This window comes from Hyperolius riggenbachi, chromosome 5 (genome assembly GCF_040937935.1).
Source record: "Hyperolius riggenbachi isolate aHypRig1 chromosome 5, aHypRig1.pri, whole genome shotgun sequence".
In the NCBI taxonomy this organism is placed as follows: domain Eukaryota; kingdom Metazoa; phylum Chordata; class Amphibia; order Anura; family Hyperoliidae; genus Hyperolius; species Hyperolius riggenbachi.
Window position 1 is genome coordinate 15,542,059 of NC_090650.1, and position 15,605 is coordinate 15,557,663.

The window sequence follows — 15,605 nt, forward strand, 5'->3', positions numbered from 1 at the left end:
TATTTTTGGGGAAGCACTGCTGTCAGATTGAGTGTATTTTGGGGAACTGCTGCCAGGTGAAAGGTGTCTACCAAATTAAGGGGGCATTCTGCCTATTTATGTGAAATGCTGTCTATTTATGTGCCTCATGACTGCTGAATTTGTCTTGTTGGGGGCCTCATGGTTACTGAATTTGTCTTGTTGGGGGCCTCATGATTTGTTGGGGGCCTCAAGATCGCTGAATTTGTCTTGTTAGGGGCCTCATGATTGCTGAATTTGTCTTGTTAGGGGCCTCATGATTGCTGAATTTGTCTTGTTGGGGGCCTCAGGATTGCTAAATTTGTCTTGTTGGGGGCCTCATGATTGCTGAGTTGGTCATGTTGGGGGCCTCATGATTGCTGAGTTGGTCATGTTGGGGGCCTCATGATTGCTGAGTTGGTCATGTTGGGGGCCTCATGTTTACTCATGATTGCGGAATTTGTCTTGATGGGGGGGCTCATGATTGCTGAATTTGTCTTGGAACATGCTGGAAGGTACATACTGAGGGAGGGTGGGTGAGCGTGAGCCTGCTAACCTCCATGTACATTTGAAGGGGCGTGACCAAATGTGGAGCACCCATAATCACGCTCACATTTGGTCACGACCCTTCACCTTAGGGGGCGCATTAATAGTCTTTGTCCCCGGGCGCTGAAAACGCTAGCTACGCCTCTGGTGGACACCCCCCCCCCCCCCCCCCGACATGCTACCAAGCTCTCCCCTCATGCTGCGACCCCTCCAGCCTCCCAAAACGGCCCTGAGTGGGCCCAGGGGGGAGGGGGGCCCGCTCAGAATTTCTGCAGGGGGGCCCAGCGATTCCTAGTTACGCCCCTGGTAGCGAATAGAACGGATTGGAACTGGTTGAAAAAACTGATGCACAATGTACTGATTCATTTAAATGGAAAATGGATCAGTTTTTACAGGGTCAGTTTTTCATCCGGTACAATCCACTTCTGTCCGTGTTTCAGCAACACTTCAATGTTACAAATGCTGAAAAGCGGACAGAAGCGGGCGGCCGGGTGCACATGGGCTCAGGCTGTGATACGGGATGACAGCTCTTACCATGAGGTTCAGCATGATGAAATTCTCTCTGGCCAGCTTCTGAACGTCCTCGCTTTCTGCAAACGCTTTCTTCAGCGCTGATTAACAAAGAAAGAAATGCTCTACATTTATCCATTTATCCATTCCAGGTCCTTAAAGGACTCCTGAGGTGAAAATAAATGATTGTATCTATCTTCCTTCTCCTAAAAATAACTTTTTAAGATATTCCACAGTTTTATTTTATGTTTAAATATACTTTTAAGTTTTAATGTTTTATTGTTTTTGCTCAATGACACATTCATTGAAGTATGCCAGAGCTAAAATCTATGAACTATTGACCCTTTTTATCTCTTTCCTGCTCTCAGAAGCCATTTTCTGCTAGGAAAGTGTTCTATAGTTGGAGTTTCTTATTAGTGAGGGTCACACTGTAGTCACTTCCTGTCTGAGTCAGGACTGAGTCAGCCACTTACATACCTGATATTTAACTCTTTCAGACAGAGAAAGAAAAAAAGGAACACAGCATAGTTATTAGTGTGCTAGGCACTGTACATACACATGTCTATCGCATCATGTCACATGTCACCTCGGGTATCCTTTAACACCTAAACTGTACCATCTTCTTCTAAACGTATTGTCTATACATTGCGCCGTTTCTTCCTGGCCTCCTTATTTGATATATGCGCCTACACAGCATATGTCACATGGTACAGATGCCCCTCCCATTCCCCCTCCCTGTGGCCATGGAGAAAGATGCGGGACACAGGAAGAGGCAGACACCAGCAGACAGGTGAGTCTGAAACCATACCTCCCAACTTTTTGGGATAAGAAAGAGGGACACTTAAGCCACGCCCCTGCCAACCCCCTGATCACGCCCCGTCACAACCCTAGTCATGCATACCATAAAGATTTCATAAGAAAAATATGTTGTTTTGTCATTCAAACCACATTGGTCCTTTCTATCCTGGTTCATTTATCTTCATATTAACATTTGAATATAAGAAATATATCAATTTAAAGGATGGGAATAAAGTTTATTAGTCAATTAAGAACATTTTTCATTTAAAAAAATACATATATTTACACAGATCTGTATATCAGTCCTGAAAGAGGGACAAATAAGGACTAAAGAGGGACAGAGATACAGGGCTCCCAAAGAGGGACAGTTGGGCGCCATGTGAAACACTCAGTCACCATGGAACTAAATATTTTACATGGTGAGGAGACTGGCCAAAGAATTTGTTGAGTCCGTTGGTTGTCAGGATTCAGGAATTTCTTATTTCCAAATGTTAATATTAAAGCATACCAGAGCCAAACCTATTAGAAGAAAAAGGTGGAGCAGGCATGTATGGGGACCTGTCATGATAGCCACCCAGGGCCGGTTCTCTCATGAAGCAAGGTGAAACGTGTATCATTCGCAGAGATTTTAGGGACAGCATTTTTGTACTGTGTGTACTTTCCTGAGAAGGAACGGAGTGGCTGAGGGTGAGCAGTGCGTCTGTCACAGACTCACATCCAGACAGTGTGCTATTGTATTGAGCTGCAGCATGTCATGTGAGAACATTCAATGAAGCAGAGTAAATAGTCGGGTGCTGTGCGATCATTCCAAATCGGGGGTGGGGTGAATTCTCACCAGTTAAAGTCTAGAATCGGCCCTGTAGCCACCGCTCCCCCATTCTCCTCTGCACCCAGTCCTTCTTACCTAAAGACCCCCCCTGCAGCCTTCTCCAGGTCGCTAGTCGGGTCTCACTGCGCAGGCGGTAGCCTGGCTTGCCCATGTCCCTCAGCGTGCGACCCCGCTGGGAGCGCATGACGTAATTGTGACTTCATGCGCATGCACAGAGCGCTCCCGGCGGCGGTAGCACGCTGAGGGACACGCCACCCGCAAGGCAGGCTGCAGAGGAGAACGGGGGGAGCAGTGGCTATCAGGACAGGTCCGCATACATGCTCCCCGCGTTTCTCCTAATAGGTTTGAGTCTGGTATCCTTTAAAGAAACCTAATGATGATGATAGAAAGGACCAGTGTTGTATGAATTATGAAACTATATCTTTTCTATTCTATTTGATATACTAGATAGGGGTGTGGTGGGGGCGTGACCAGGGGTGTGGTGGGGGCGTGACCAGAGTGTGTTTTAAGGTGTCCCTCTTTCTTATCTCAGAAAGTTGGGAGGTATGTACGAAACAGCATCCATTCCAACACAACAATTCAGTATGAAAGTCCCCAAAAACTGCAACAGAATATTCAGATCAAAGAGGGACAGAGTAGTTCAGTGGTTAGCAAGCGATGGTCAATAAGCTGCTAATATCTCTGAATGAATGTAAATGTTGTGCTGATTTACACACGAGGGGCGTAGTACCGTAATAGCCATAACAGCAGCTATGGGGCCCAGGAGCATAGAAGGCCCAGGTGGTACTTAAAGGAAACATCCAGGCTGCTCGTAAAAACAAATCTACTTACCCAGGGCTTCCTCCAGGCCCTTGCAGCCTTCCAGTGCCCTCGTGGCACCTCCACTCCACGCCGGTGGCCCGGGGTTCCCTCCAGTGTAAGATGCACACTGCGCCTGCGCGAGCGCCTCTCAGAGTCACACTGGCATCATTCGGACTGTACTGCGCAGGCGCAGTATTTCTAGGCCTGCGCAGTACAGCCCGGATGACTTCATTGCGACTACGTGAGCCGTACGCTGGAGAGCAGGAAGATGCCGACCTGGTGAGACCGGGAACTGCACCAGAGGGGACCGGGAGCCACCGGAGCTGCGGCGAGGGCACAGGACGGCTGCCAGGGACTGGCGGAAGCCCCAGGTAAGTAGATTTTTTATTTTAAATTTCCCTGGACCTTCCCCTTAATGTATTCACCATTATCTTGTGTTCCTCCACACTCTGACTTTGTCTCAGTGCCAATGAACTTTGTGCAGTGTTAATTGCTGAGAATGTAAATTGCCCATTAAACTCATATCAATAGGCTAGGGGCAGGTGGCTTTGCTTAATTTCCTCTATCTGAGGGCCCTATGAAAATTTTGCTAAACGGTCCCATGATCTCTAGCTATGCTGCTGTTACACAAACTAGAAGTGGACCTATGAAATGCAGCCTCAGCTGCTGAATTGGAATCAGGCCAATCAAATTAACTTCCTGTCAATTGCGAATGGTCCAAAATCCGATCTGCATACAGTTTGCATGCCAGCCGGAGCTACAGCTGGTTGCAAAAGTATTTGGCCCCCTTGAAGTTTTCCATATTTTGTCATACTACTGCCACAAACATGCATCAATTTTATTGGAATTCCACATGAAAGACCAATACAAAGTGGTGTACATGTGAGAACATTTTTTACAAATAAATAACTGCAAAGTGGTGTGTGCATAATTATTCAGCCCCCTTTGATCTGATTGCAGTCAGCTGCCTATAGACATTGTCTGATGAGTGCTAATGACTAAATAGAGTGCTCCTGTTTGTAATCTAATGTCAGTACAAATACAGCTGCTCTGTGAGGGCCTCAGAGGTTGTCTAAGAGAATATTGGGAGCAACAACACCATGAAGTCCAAAGAACACACCAATATTGAGAAATTTAAAGCAGGCTGAGGCTACAAAAAGATTTCCAAAGCCTTGAACATCCCACGGGGCACTGTTCAAGTGATCATTCAGAAATGGAAGGCGTATGGCACAACTGTAAACCTCCCAAGACAAGGACATCCACCAAAACTCACAGGCCGAACAAGAAGAGCGCTGATCAGAAATGCAGTCAAGAGGCCCATGGTGACTCTGGACGAGCTGCAGAGATCTACAGCTCAGGTGGGAGACTCTGTCCATAGGACAACTATTAGTCATGCACTGTACAAAGTTGGCCTTTATGGAAGAGTGGCAAGAAGAAAGGCATTGTTAACAGAAAGCATAAGAAGTCCTGTTTGCAGTTTGCCACAAGCCATGTGGGGGACACAGCAACCATGTGGAAGAAGGTGCTCTGGTCAGATGAGACCAAAATTGAACTTTTTGACCAAAATGCAAAATGCTATGTGTGGCGGAAAACTAACACTGCACATCACTCTGAACACACCATCCCCACTGTCAAATATGGTGGTGGCAGCATCATGCTCTGGGGGTTCATCTCTTCAGCAGGGACAGGGAAGCTGGTCAGAGTTGATGGGAAGATGGATGGAGCCAAATACAGGGCAAACTTGGAAGAAAACCTCTTGGAGTCTGCAAAAGACTTGAGACTGGGGCGGAGGTTCACCTTCCAGCAGGACAATGACCCTAAACATAAAGCCAGGCAACAATGGAATGGTTTAAAACAAAACATATCTATGTGTTAAAATGGCCCAGTCAAAGTCGAGATCTAAATCCAGTCGAGAATCTGTGGCAAGATCTGAAAACTGCTGTTCACAAATGCTGTCCATCTAACCTGACTGAGCTGGAGCTGTTTTGCAAAGAAGAATGGGCAAGGATTTTAGTCTCTAGATGTGCAAAGCTGGTAGAGACATACCCTAAAAGACTGGCAGCTGTAATTGCAGCAAAAGGTGGTTCTACAAAGTATTGACTCAGGGGGCTGAATAATTACGCACACCCCACTTTGCAGTTACTGATTTGTAAAAAATGTTTGGAATCAAGTATGATTTTCGTTCCACTTCTCACGTGTACACCACTTTGTATTGGTCTTTCACGTGGAATTCCAATAAAATTGATTCATGTTTGTGGCAGTAATGTGACAAAATGTGGAAAACTTCAAGGGGGCCGAATACTTTTGCAAGCCACTGTATTAGCATCTGATTGATTATCTCTATCCAGACCCATCAGTCTGCCGCCTAGGCAGTGACTAACAAATAATAATATTATGCTGACATAACTGGGAGCACATCAGAGACTTTATCCTGGCATTACCTTGGCAGTACTGGCACTCTTCTAAGTGGTGGATCACCATCAAGGGCTTATTACTGCAAGACAGACAGGAAACAGGAAGATCAGAGCAGACTGGGCCACAAAGTAATAAATAAAAAAACAATAGATATATAACTATTATAGGATCCAAAGTTCATCAGTAGCAAGAAGGTGGCATTGTGTTTGGTATTAGTAAGAGAACCCAGCAATGGCTGCATGCCTGGAGGCAGCATGAACCTGAAACATAAAATCTTGAGATGCCAGTACACTACCCCCCCCCCCCTGTATAATTCACTTGTGAGGTCACATCTGGAGCAGTGGATAATGCGGGGGGAGGAGCATGATGCAGTGGGAGGGGCACACACTACTCCCTCTGTATAAATGACTTGTGAGGCCACATCTGGAGCAGTGGATAATGCGGGGGGAATGGACATGATGCAGGGGGAGGGGAATGATGCAGGGGGAGGGGCACACACTACTCCCTCTGTATAAATGACTTGTGAGGCCACATCTGGAGTATGGAATAATGCAGGGGGCGGGGACATGATGCAGGGGGAGGGGCACACACTACTCCCTCTGTATAAATCACTTGTGAGGCCACATCTGGAGTATGGGATAATGCGGGGGGAGGGGACATGACGCAGGGGGAGGGGCATGATGCAGGGGAGGGGCACACACTACTCCCCCTGTATAAATCACTTGTGAGGCCACATCTGGAGTATGGGATACAGTTTTGGGCACCACACTGTAGAAAGGACAATGACCTTCTAGAACAGTTACAAAGACAGGCAACTAAATTAATCAGAGGGACGGAAGATCTCACTTACCAAGAAAGGCTGGGCACACTGGATTTATTTAGCTTGGAAAATAGACAGCTGAAAAGGTGATCTGATTAAGGTGATCTGATCGCCGCTAGTAGACTGTTAGCCTCCATTTTCAGGCTCAGGTGCCCACTATCTTTTGACCTAACATCTCCGGCACATCGATTGTAGTCGAAGGTAGATTGATGGTCCATACCATTATAATAAATCATATTGGGTGGCAATCTATACTTGCATGGGCACCTCTATACAGAACACATCATATAACTGGATGCAACAACAGTTGCAATTCACTCCTAGCTCTGCTGAGATGGACCGACGGCGAAACCACCGTCTATTTACCGCTTACAGCGCTGCGGACTAAGGCAGCGCTGTACTGGGGACAGCCGTCTGACACGGCTGTCCCCTTGGGAGACAGGAGAGCGATCGGCTCTTATAGGCCGAAGCCTATGACAGCCGATCGCCGTCATTGGCTGGCTGGGGGAGGGAGAGTGTTTCCCCCAAAAAATAATTAAATAAATCTGGAAATTTATTTAAAAAATATACAAATAAATATTTATAAAAAAAATAATAAAAAATAACCATCCTGGGAGCGATCTAGCCAACCAACAGAAATCTCTGTTAGTGGGCAGAGAAGGGAAGGGGTGGGGCGGGGTGGAATTGCTTGTGTGCCGACTGCCGAGTTGTACGGCCCTGCAGCTTGGCCTTAAAGCTGCAGTGGCCCATTTTGCAATGGCCTGGTCGCTAGGGGGTTTAACACCACGCTCTTTAAAAGGTTAAGTTTGGACGCTTTCCTTGCATTGAAGGGCATGCACGGCTATAATTACTAGGTAATTCCCGGGAGAGTTGATCCAGGGATTATATCTGACTGCCATCTGTAGTCGGAAAGACATTTTTTCCCCTTTAGGGGTTAATTGGCCCAGGCCTTGTAAAGTTTATCTGCCTTCCCCTGGATCAACTGGGATATGTGCAAATTCAGGACAGTGTTTTTTTTTCTGCTTTTGTTTTGTTTGTTTTCTAGTTGAACTTGATGGACTGATGTCTATTTTTTCAACCAAAATAACTAAGTTAAATGATTGTCACCTGATCCGATGTTTGTGGTGAGAATAAATACAGTGTACATGGAATCTGATCAGATATCTATAAATCTATGTCTAATTAAAGATCTACAAGTCACATTAAAAGCTCCACCTACCTCTTTTTTGCATTATACAGGCCCTCCTCATAGGTCTGAACCCAGGTGATGTCATCGCCCCAGCCTAGAAGGAAGTGATATGTTTAATACACGAATACAGTCCAGTAACACTTGCTGAGCAGCACTGTCTATGTGTCGCTTCACTTCCTGTCCTGAGGCCACGAGGACAGAGAGTGGTGGGAAATCTCTGGAAAAGGGATCCAGACAGCTACAAAATTCTGACAGGAGTCCGTAACCCTTCTCCGTCTTACATAGAAATGTGTTTTTTCTTTCACCATACTTATTTTATAAAGCACACCTGGACTGAGAGGGATAAGGAGGCTGACATGTTTATTTCCTTTTAAACAATACCAGTTGTCTGGCTGGCCTGCTGATCTCTTTGGTTGCAAAAGTGACTGAATCACATGCCTGAAACAAACATACAGCTAATCCAACCAAACTTCAGTCAGAGCATGTGATCTGCATGCTTGTTCAGGGTCTATGGCTAAAAGTATTAAGCCTGATACATACCTTCAATAATAATTGGCCAATCACTGACCAATTTTACCACCTCCACGTAGTATAAGAGTTTACCTAGACAATCTGCGCATACTATTCAATATCTGTTGACTCTCATACTACATGGAGGTCATGGTGAGATATAGGCCAATTGTAATTGAAGGTGTACACCAGGCTATAGATTGATCCATTTTTAAGCTGCATAAGCTCTCTCTGTAACCAGCTGGATGACTCGCCCATTTGAATGACGAGTCAAGAGAGAAGCAAAGAAACGGACCACTTGCATTACAGTATCTAAGACAATAACATTTAAAGGCAATAGAAAGTCCACTGAGAATGCTCAGAGGTACTGCCTCTGACTGTGAAGTATGAGGTCATGAGTTTGACTTCCGGGTCAGAGAATAAGAGAACCTACTTATCATACTGAAAGTGCATTATAACTCACTCCCTGACATGCGGAGTTTTCTTTCAAAGCCTATTATAAGTTGGGTTAGTCAATGACATGCTAATTGTTGTGACTTGATGCAAATTTTGGTCCATTTCCAAGCTGCATCAATTTGCAAACAGTAATCATAACCAGTGGTGCTCATCCAATATTCGGATATCCGAACTACCCAGATAATCCAAACTTTTTCAGCTATCCGAAACCCGGATTCCGGATTTCTGTGCAAATCCGAATAGCACTACGCAAATATTTATCCGCAATATGGATATCTGGTCGGATATCCGAATCAGGATACTGTAACCATGGAGATGACTTCCATGACGTCATTGAGCCAATCAGAGGGCTCCCAGCCTAAGCCCTAGCAACTAATCACAGAAGGGAACCCTGACCAGCCCCCCCTGTATATAAGGAGGGGTGCCATGATGAGAAATCTCGTCCTCGCTTGTGTGACTGCTCACTGAGAGACATGCTCCAGTGCTGCTGGCCTAGCAAGTGCTGTATACAGTGATAAACCTAAAGCTTTTCAGTGCTAAACACCTTCACTACACTATTGTTCTATTGTTTATTAGTTAGCTAGCTTGATTTCATTCAGTGACAGTCAGACTTTGTGCTGCAGCAGCTGCTAGGTCCTGTGTGTGTGCAGGCCATTGCCTGCTGCTGCTGGCCTGCCTTAGCTACAGTATAGGTTAGGGAATAGGATTACTGTGTTATTTTGTAGTTAGTACTGCAGTGCTAGTTAGTTGTTAGAGTAGTACCGTTTTAGCTTACTACAGATTACTGCAGTGCTGCTGTGCTGAGCAGTGTCAGTGTGACGGTTAGACAGTTAGTGTGCACTAGTGTCTTCTCCTCTGCTGTCTGTCACTCCGTGCTGATTTGCTTTAAAGTCCAACCCCGATTTTAATAAAGTACAAGTACCCCACATCATGTGGCTGAAGCAAGCTGGCGCTGGCAGTGGTCAGACTTGGAGCAACAGAACCCCCTTTGCCACATACACGTGGCAAGTGCCACGTCCGGCATGCTCCTGGCAGACGTTACACCTGCTGCTGCTGCCTTTGCTGCTCCCACCGCCAGGGTGCCACAGGCCACTGCTGCTGTGCTGATACCACCTATATATAACCCAAAACACAATTGCTGCATAATTTTTTGGATGTGTCTGGGCTGAAAACGGTCATGTCCCAGTTGTGCGCCTGGACTTTGGACACAATGTGGGCTGCACAACCGCTGTCTGGAACCTAGTCCTGATGTTAATTGACAGCCATTTTGTTTTTGTATTTTAAGTCCCCACATCTTCAATTAGTGTTTCTCTTTAAAAAAAAACCATGATGCTACATGTCCCGGATATCCTGGATAATGCGTGCGGATATCCGCATGTACTCTGATACTAGAACGTTCAGATTCAGATATCCGATCCGGATATCTGGGTATCTGGAGCCAAATCAGTTCGGATTTTAAAAGGGGTATCCGAGCATCCCTGAGCATAACATTTAATATTGGCAATTGTTAGCATCTCATTGCTCATTGACCATCCTTAATTATAAGTAAGGAGAAGACAGTGCTGAAGAGTTAATCAAAATCATTGATCTAACTACTATGGGGGACACACTACAGGAAGTCACCCATGAAAGCCAGGCTCCTGATTGGAGGAACCCCACCTGCTGACCAGGAAGTTTGGACAAGCAGCTCCCTATGACGGTGCTAATAAGGGAACATTTGGGAAACTATTGTACATGTACATTACAGATGACACATGACCTCTGGACAGCGTCTGTGGTTGGCGGACCTCCTTGTGCACCGCCATAGCCAGGTTGGAGGAGAAGGTGATGATGGCCAGCGACACCGCTAGAGCCGGGAGGAACATGGTGGATATCTATGCTGGGCTATCGAGCCGCTCTGCAGGAGAGAAAATAAAAATAATGATTTTGCAGAAAGATTAGAATAACATTTGCAGATCATTAAAATAGAAAAAAATTAATAAAACTAGGGACAGTGGCGTAGCTAAGGAGCTATGGGCCCCGATGCAAGTTTTACGTGGGGCCCCCCAAACCCGCTATACATAACAATTGATACGGCACACCAAAACCTGCCAATGGCAACTACAGTGTCAGAGGTGCAAGAAGGGAATGGGGAGCAGTGTGTTACTGATTACCCCCAAGCACTGTATACATAGCAATCCCTGCCAATGGCAACTACAGTGTCAGAGGTGCAAGAAGGGGATGGGGAGCAGCTTGTTACTGATTACCCCCAAGCACTCTATACATAGCAATCCCTGCCAATGGCAACTACAGTGTCAGAGGTACAAGAAGGGGATGGGGAGCAGCTTGTTACTGATTACCCCCCAAGCACTCTATACATAGCAATCCCTGCCAATGGCAACTACAGTGTCAGAGGTGCAAGAAGGGGATGGGGAGCAGCTTGTTACTGATTACCCCCAAGCACTCTATACATAGCAATCCCTGCCAATGGCAACTACAGTGTCAGAGGTGCAAGAAGGGGATGGGGAGCAGCTTGTTACTGATTACCCCCAAGCACTCTATACATAGCAATCCCTGCCAATGGCAACTACAGTGTCAGAGGAGCAAGAAGGGGATGGGGAACAGCTTGTTACTGATTACCCCCAAGCACTCTATACATAGCAATCCCTGCCAATGGCAACTACAGTGTCAGAGGTGCAAGAAGGGGATGGGGAACAGTTTGTTAGTGATTACCACTATTCAAAGTATCTATAGAAGTGATTATTATGAGCACAGGACCAATAGAGAGCTAATACTGAAGTTGAGGGAGAGCCCTATGGGGCCCCTCTGGCCCAAGGTCCCCGATGCGGTCGCAACCTGAGTCTGCAACCCCTATTGCTTCACCCCTGACTAGAGATGGTCATGTCTGGGAGATCTCATGGAAACCATGTGGTTTGTTTGATCAGCTGATAGATTTGCAAAGCTCTGATTTGCTGTGATCACATCCTGCTTTAGCACATGATCATGACTAGCCAATCAGAGACTTACATATGTGTCACCTGACCACACTGATCACATGCTTCTCATGACTTCTCCTAGACATGACCATCACTATTCAGAGACTTACATATCTATCACCTGACCAAACTGATCACATGCTTCTCCATGACTTCTCCTAGACATGACCATCACTAATCAGAGACTTACATATCTATCACCTGACCATACTGACCACATGCTTCTCCATGACTTCTCCTAGACATACCATCAGTAATCAGACCCTTACATATCTATCACCTGACCACACTGATCACATGCTTCTCCATGACTTCTCCTAGCTATCATCATCACCACAATAAACAACAAAATGTGTAATCATTGCAGCCAATATGTAATATGGGTAAATCTTCATTCATAGTGTATGGAGAATGTTTTTAGTCTAAAGGTGCCCAGTAATAATGATACAATATCCCGAAACATCGACCGTCCAGCTAGCCATAAGGTATAGCAGGGAGAGGTGCAGTGGCGTAGCTAAGGAGCTGTGGGCCCCGAGTTTTACAATGGGGCCCCCCAGGCACTCTATACATAACAATTGATACGGCGCACCAAAACCTGCCAATGGCAACTGCAGTGTCAGAGGTGCAAGAAGGGGATGGGGTACAGCTTGTTAATGTTTACCACTACTCAATGTATATATAGAAGTGATTATTATGTGCACAGGACCAATAGAGAGCTAATACTGTAGTTGAGGGAGGGCCCTTCGGGGCCCCTCTGGCCCAAGGGCCCTGATGCGGTCGCTACCGCTGCACCCCCTATTGCTACGCCCCTGGAGAGGTGGTAGTGCATCCCAGGCTGCGTCTGCCTCTCCCTGTTGTCTAAAAACTGTAAGTGTACCTTATGGCTAGCTGCGCCCATTTGAGATTTCATGTTTGCATTACGTTTTTATTCAGAGGTTAGAACTCTAGTGCATAGGTTAGCATCTGTTTTGAATACAAGGTGTGTATGTTGCCTCTAGGGGGCTCTGCACGCCTCTGTTAGTAGTCAGTTCAGATGCAGGCAGGTTTTAGGGAGCGCTGCCATCTCTCCCCTGTTGTTTATTTTTTTTTATATCAATATTTGTTATTTATTTTTAAATAAATGTGTGTATTTTTTAATTTATATTGTACTCCCCCGCCAGCCAATCAGTGTGCTCGGCTGTCATAGGCTTCAGCCTATGACAGCGGATCGCTATGGCGCCTCCCAGGGGGACAGCCGCATGACACGATTGTCCCCAGTACAGCGCTGCCGTAGATCACAGCGCTGCACAGCAATAAAAGTCTCCGAGCAGAGACTGAAAGCGGAGCGGAGCTCCGTCATCAGAGCGGGGATGCGCGCTAATTGGCGCTTGCGCTCTCTCCTGCAAACCATGCCCATCGGCGTGCCGTGGTCGGCAAGTGGTTAAAAAGCTAAACAGGCCAGGTAGCAATCAAAATCAATACATGCAGTGGCATGTGATGTAATGCACGCAAAAAAGCAACTGAGCAATGTGCATCTCAGGGTAACTGATGATGTGGGAACAGGTCATAGATCTAGAATCCCACAGCGCTGGAATGCGCAAAACAGCTTCAGTGACAGCTTCAGTGACAGCTTCAGTGACAGCTTCAGTGACAGCGCAATGTGTCAGCAGGGCCGGCGCTACCATTAAGGCAAAGGAGGCAGCTGCCCCAGAGCTTGTAGGGGCCCCCAGTGGCTACAAGAGGAAAAAAAAATTTCAAATCGGCCTTATAGTTTTTGAGAAAATCGATTTTAAAGTTTCAAAGGAAAAAAAAAACACATTTAAAAACCTGCCAACTTTAATGGTTAATAGCAAATCCACCTTAAATGCTATAACCCTAAATTTGCAGGATATGTTAATGAGATAATTAGGAATAAGAGGAAAAAACAATTTTTCAAAAAGACCTTATAGTTTTTGAGAAAATCGATTTTAAAGTTTAGAAGGAAAAAAGTATAGTTTTAAATGCGGTAAATGTAACTTTTAGTAGCAAACCTAACGGTAGTGTAATTTTACATGCATCAAACGAAAGCGCAATAAATTTCCTGACGGGGTTTCCAGGGGGTCCATACGCAGCCGCAGCGCTTTGGCCAGGGATCGCTATACAGCCGCAATATGGCTGTATGAAGATCCCTGGCATTTTTTCCTATTTTCCCAATTTTTTTATGTTTAGAGTGTGGGAATTTAAAAAAAAAAATTATGTGGGGTCCCCCCTCCTGAAACTTTTTAACCCCTTGTCCCCCATGCAGGCTGGGATAGCCAGAATGTGGAGCTCCGACCGATTGGGACTTCACACCCTGACTATACCAGCTGCAAAAAAGGTCCCCTAATGCTGATTTTTGTTCCGGGGTATATGTTGGGGGGGGGGGGGGGGCAGGTTTATTTTGCCCTGGGGCCCCATTGTTGCTTAAACCGGCCCTGTGTGTCAGTACCCTGTGAAGTGTACCGACCGCTCATGTCAGTGGAAGCGTTGCTATGGTTTGCTAGGCTGATGATGGGGCGTATTGTGCAGACGATCTGCGTTATCGTGTGCTCTGATGTCCTGAATGTACGCTGTGATTTGTGACATTATATTACTGGAATGTCATTAATAATAAATTGTGTTCCTCCTGCTAATGTTGTTTGGTTAGTTAGATAAGTTTATGTGAACCTTTCTGATCTCTGGAGGAAAGGTTAGGAGAGTCAGGGATTTCTGTTGCCTTAAAGAGGAACTGTAACTCAGGATTACACTTCATCCCAATCAGTAGTGGAGCCTGATAACCCCTTTCCCATGAGGAATCTTTTATTTTTCTTGAATAGATCATCAGGAGGGGCAGTGTGGCTTATATTGTGGTGAAACCCCTCCCCCAGTGTGATGTCATGACCATGGTCCTGACAGTTTCCTGTCTGTGAACCTTGTTGCATTGTGGGAAATAACAGCTGTTTCCAACTGCAAAGCAACCAGCATCTCCCTCTGTGCATATTTATCTATATATATAAAATCGGATGTATGTATGTATGTGTGTGTGTATGTGTGTGTGTATGTGTGTGTGTATGTGCCGCGATCACGCGAAAACGGCTTGACCGATTTGAACGAAACTTGGTACACAGATCCCTTACTACCTGGGATGATATGTTCTGGGGGTCTCACGGCCCCCCTGCACACGTGGGCGGAGCTACAAACAGCAAATCAGATTCCACCCATTCAAGTCAATGGAAAAAATGTAAAAGGCTGCCATTCTCACAGTAATCAAGCCACAGTCCCCACACTTGGCACAGTTGGTCACTTGGTGACCGAGGTTACGAATCCAGGAAAAGTGGGTGGAGCATAAAACAGCCAATCAAATTTCAGCCGTTCATTTTAAATGGGAAAATGTAAACTGCAGCCATTCTTAGACTGTTAATCGCAGGGTTCTCAAACTTGCCACACTTGGTCACTGGGTCAATGTGATTAAGATTCAAGAAAATGGGTGGAGCCTACAACAGCCAATCAAAATTCACCTATTGATTTTCAAGGGGAATATTTAAACTGCTGCTATTCTTACACTTTTAATGGCAGAGGCTTCAAACTTGCTACAGTCGGTCATTGGGTGACTGGGGTCCAAGTTCACTAAAGGGGCGGGGCCACATACAGCCAATCAGATTTGTTAGATTGATTTCAGCCATTCTGTTATTGCCAGGGTTCTCAAACATGACACAGTTGGCCACTGGGTAACTGTGACTAATATTCAGAAAAGTGGGTGGAGCCTACAGCAGCCAATCAAAA

The 15,605-nt window shown here is 45.8% G+C and overlaps 1 protein-coding gene across 3 annotated transcripts in view; it reads right to left on the reverse strand.

The window, feature by feature from the left end:
- AGR3 (anterior gradient 3, protein disulphide isomerase family member) overlaps window positions 1–15,605 on the reverse strand; it is a 57,666-nt gene that overhangs the window by 13,264 nt on the left and 28,797 nt on the right. For all 3 annotated transcript variants that reach the window (XM_068238505.1, XM_068238504.1, XM_068238503.1), the window contains exons 2-5: window positions 10,631–10,768; window positions 7,936–7,999; window positions 5,923–5,975; window positions 1,078–1,154 (exon numbers count right to left, since the gene is read on the reverse strand). In XM_068238505.1, coding sequence (XP_068094606.1) covers window positions 1,078–1,154; window positions 5,923–5,975; window positions 7,936–7,999; window positions 10,631–10,736 — 300 coding nt within the window. In that variant the 5' untranslated portion in view covers window positions 10,737–10,768. The remainder of the gene's footprint in view (window positions 1–1,077; window positions 1,155–5,922; window positions 5,976–7,935; window positions 8,000–10,630; window positions 10,769–15,605) is intronic.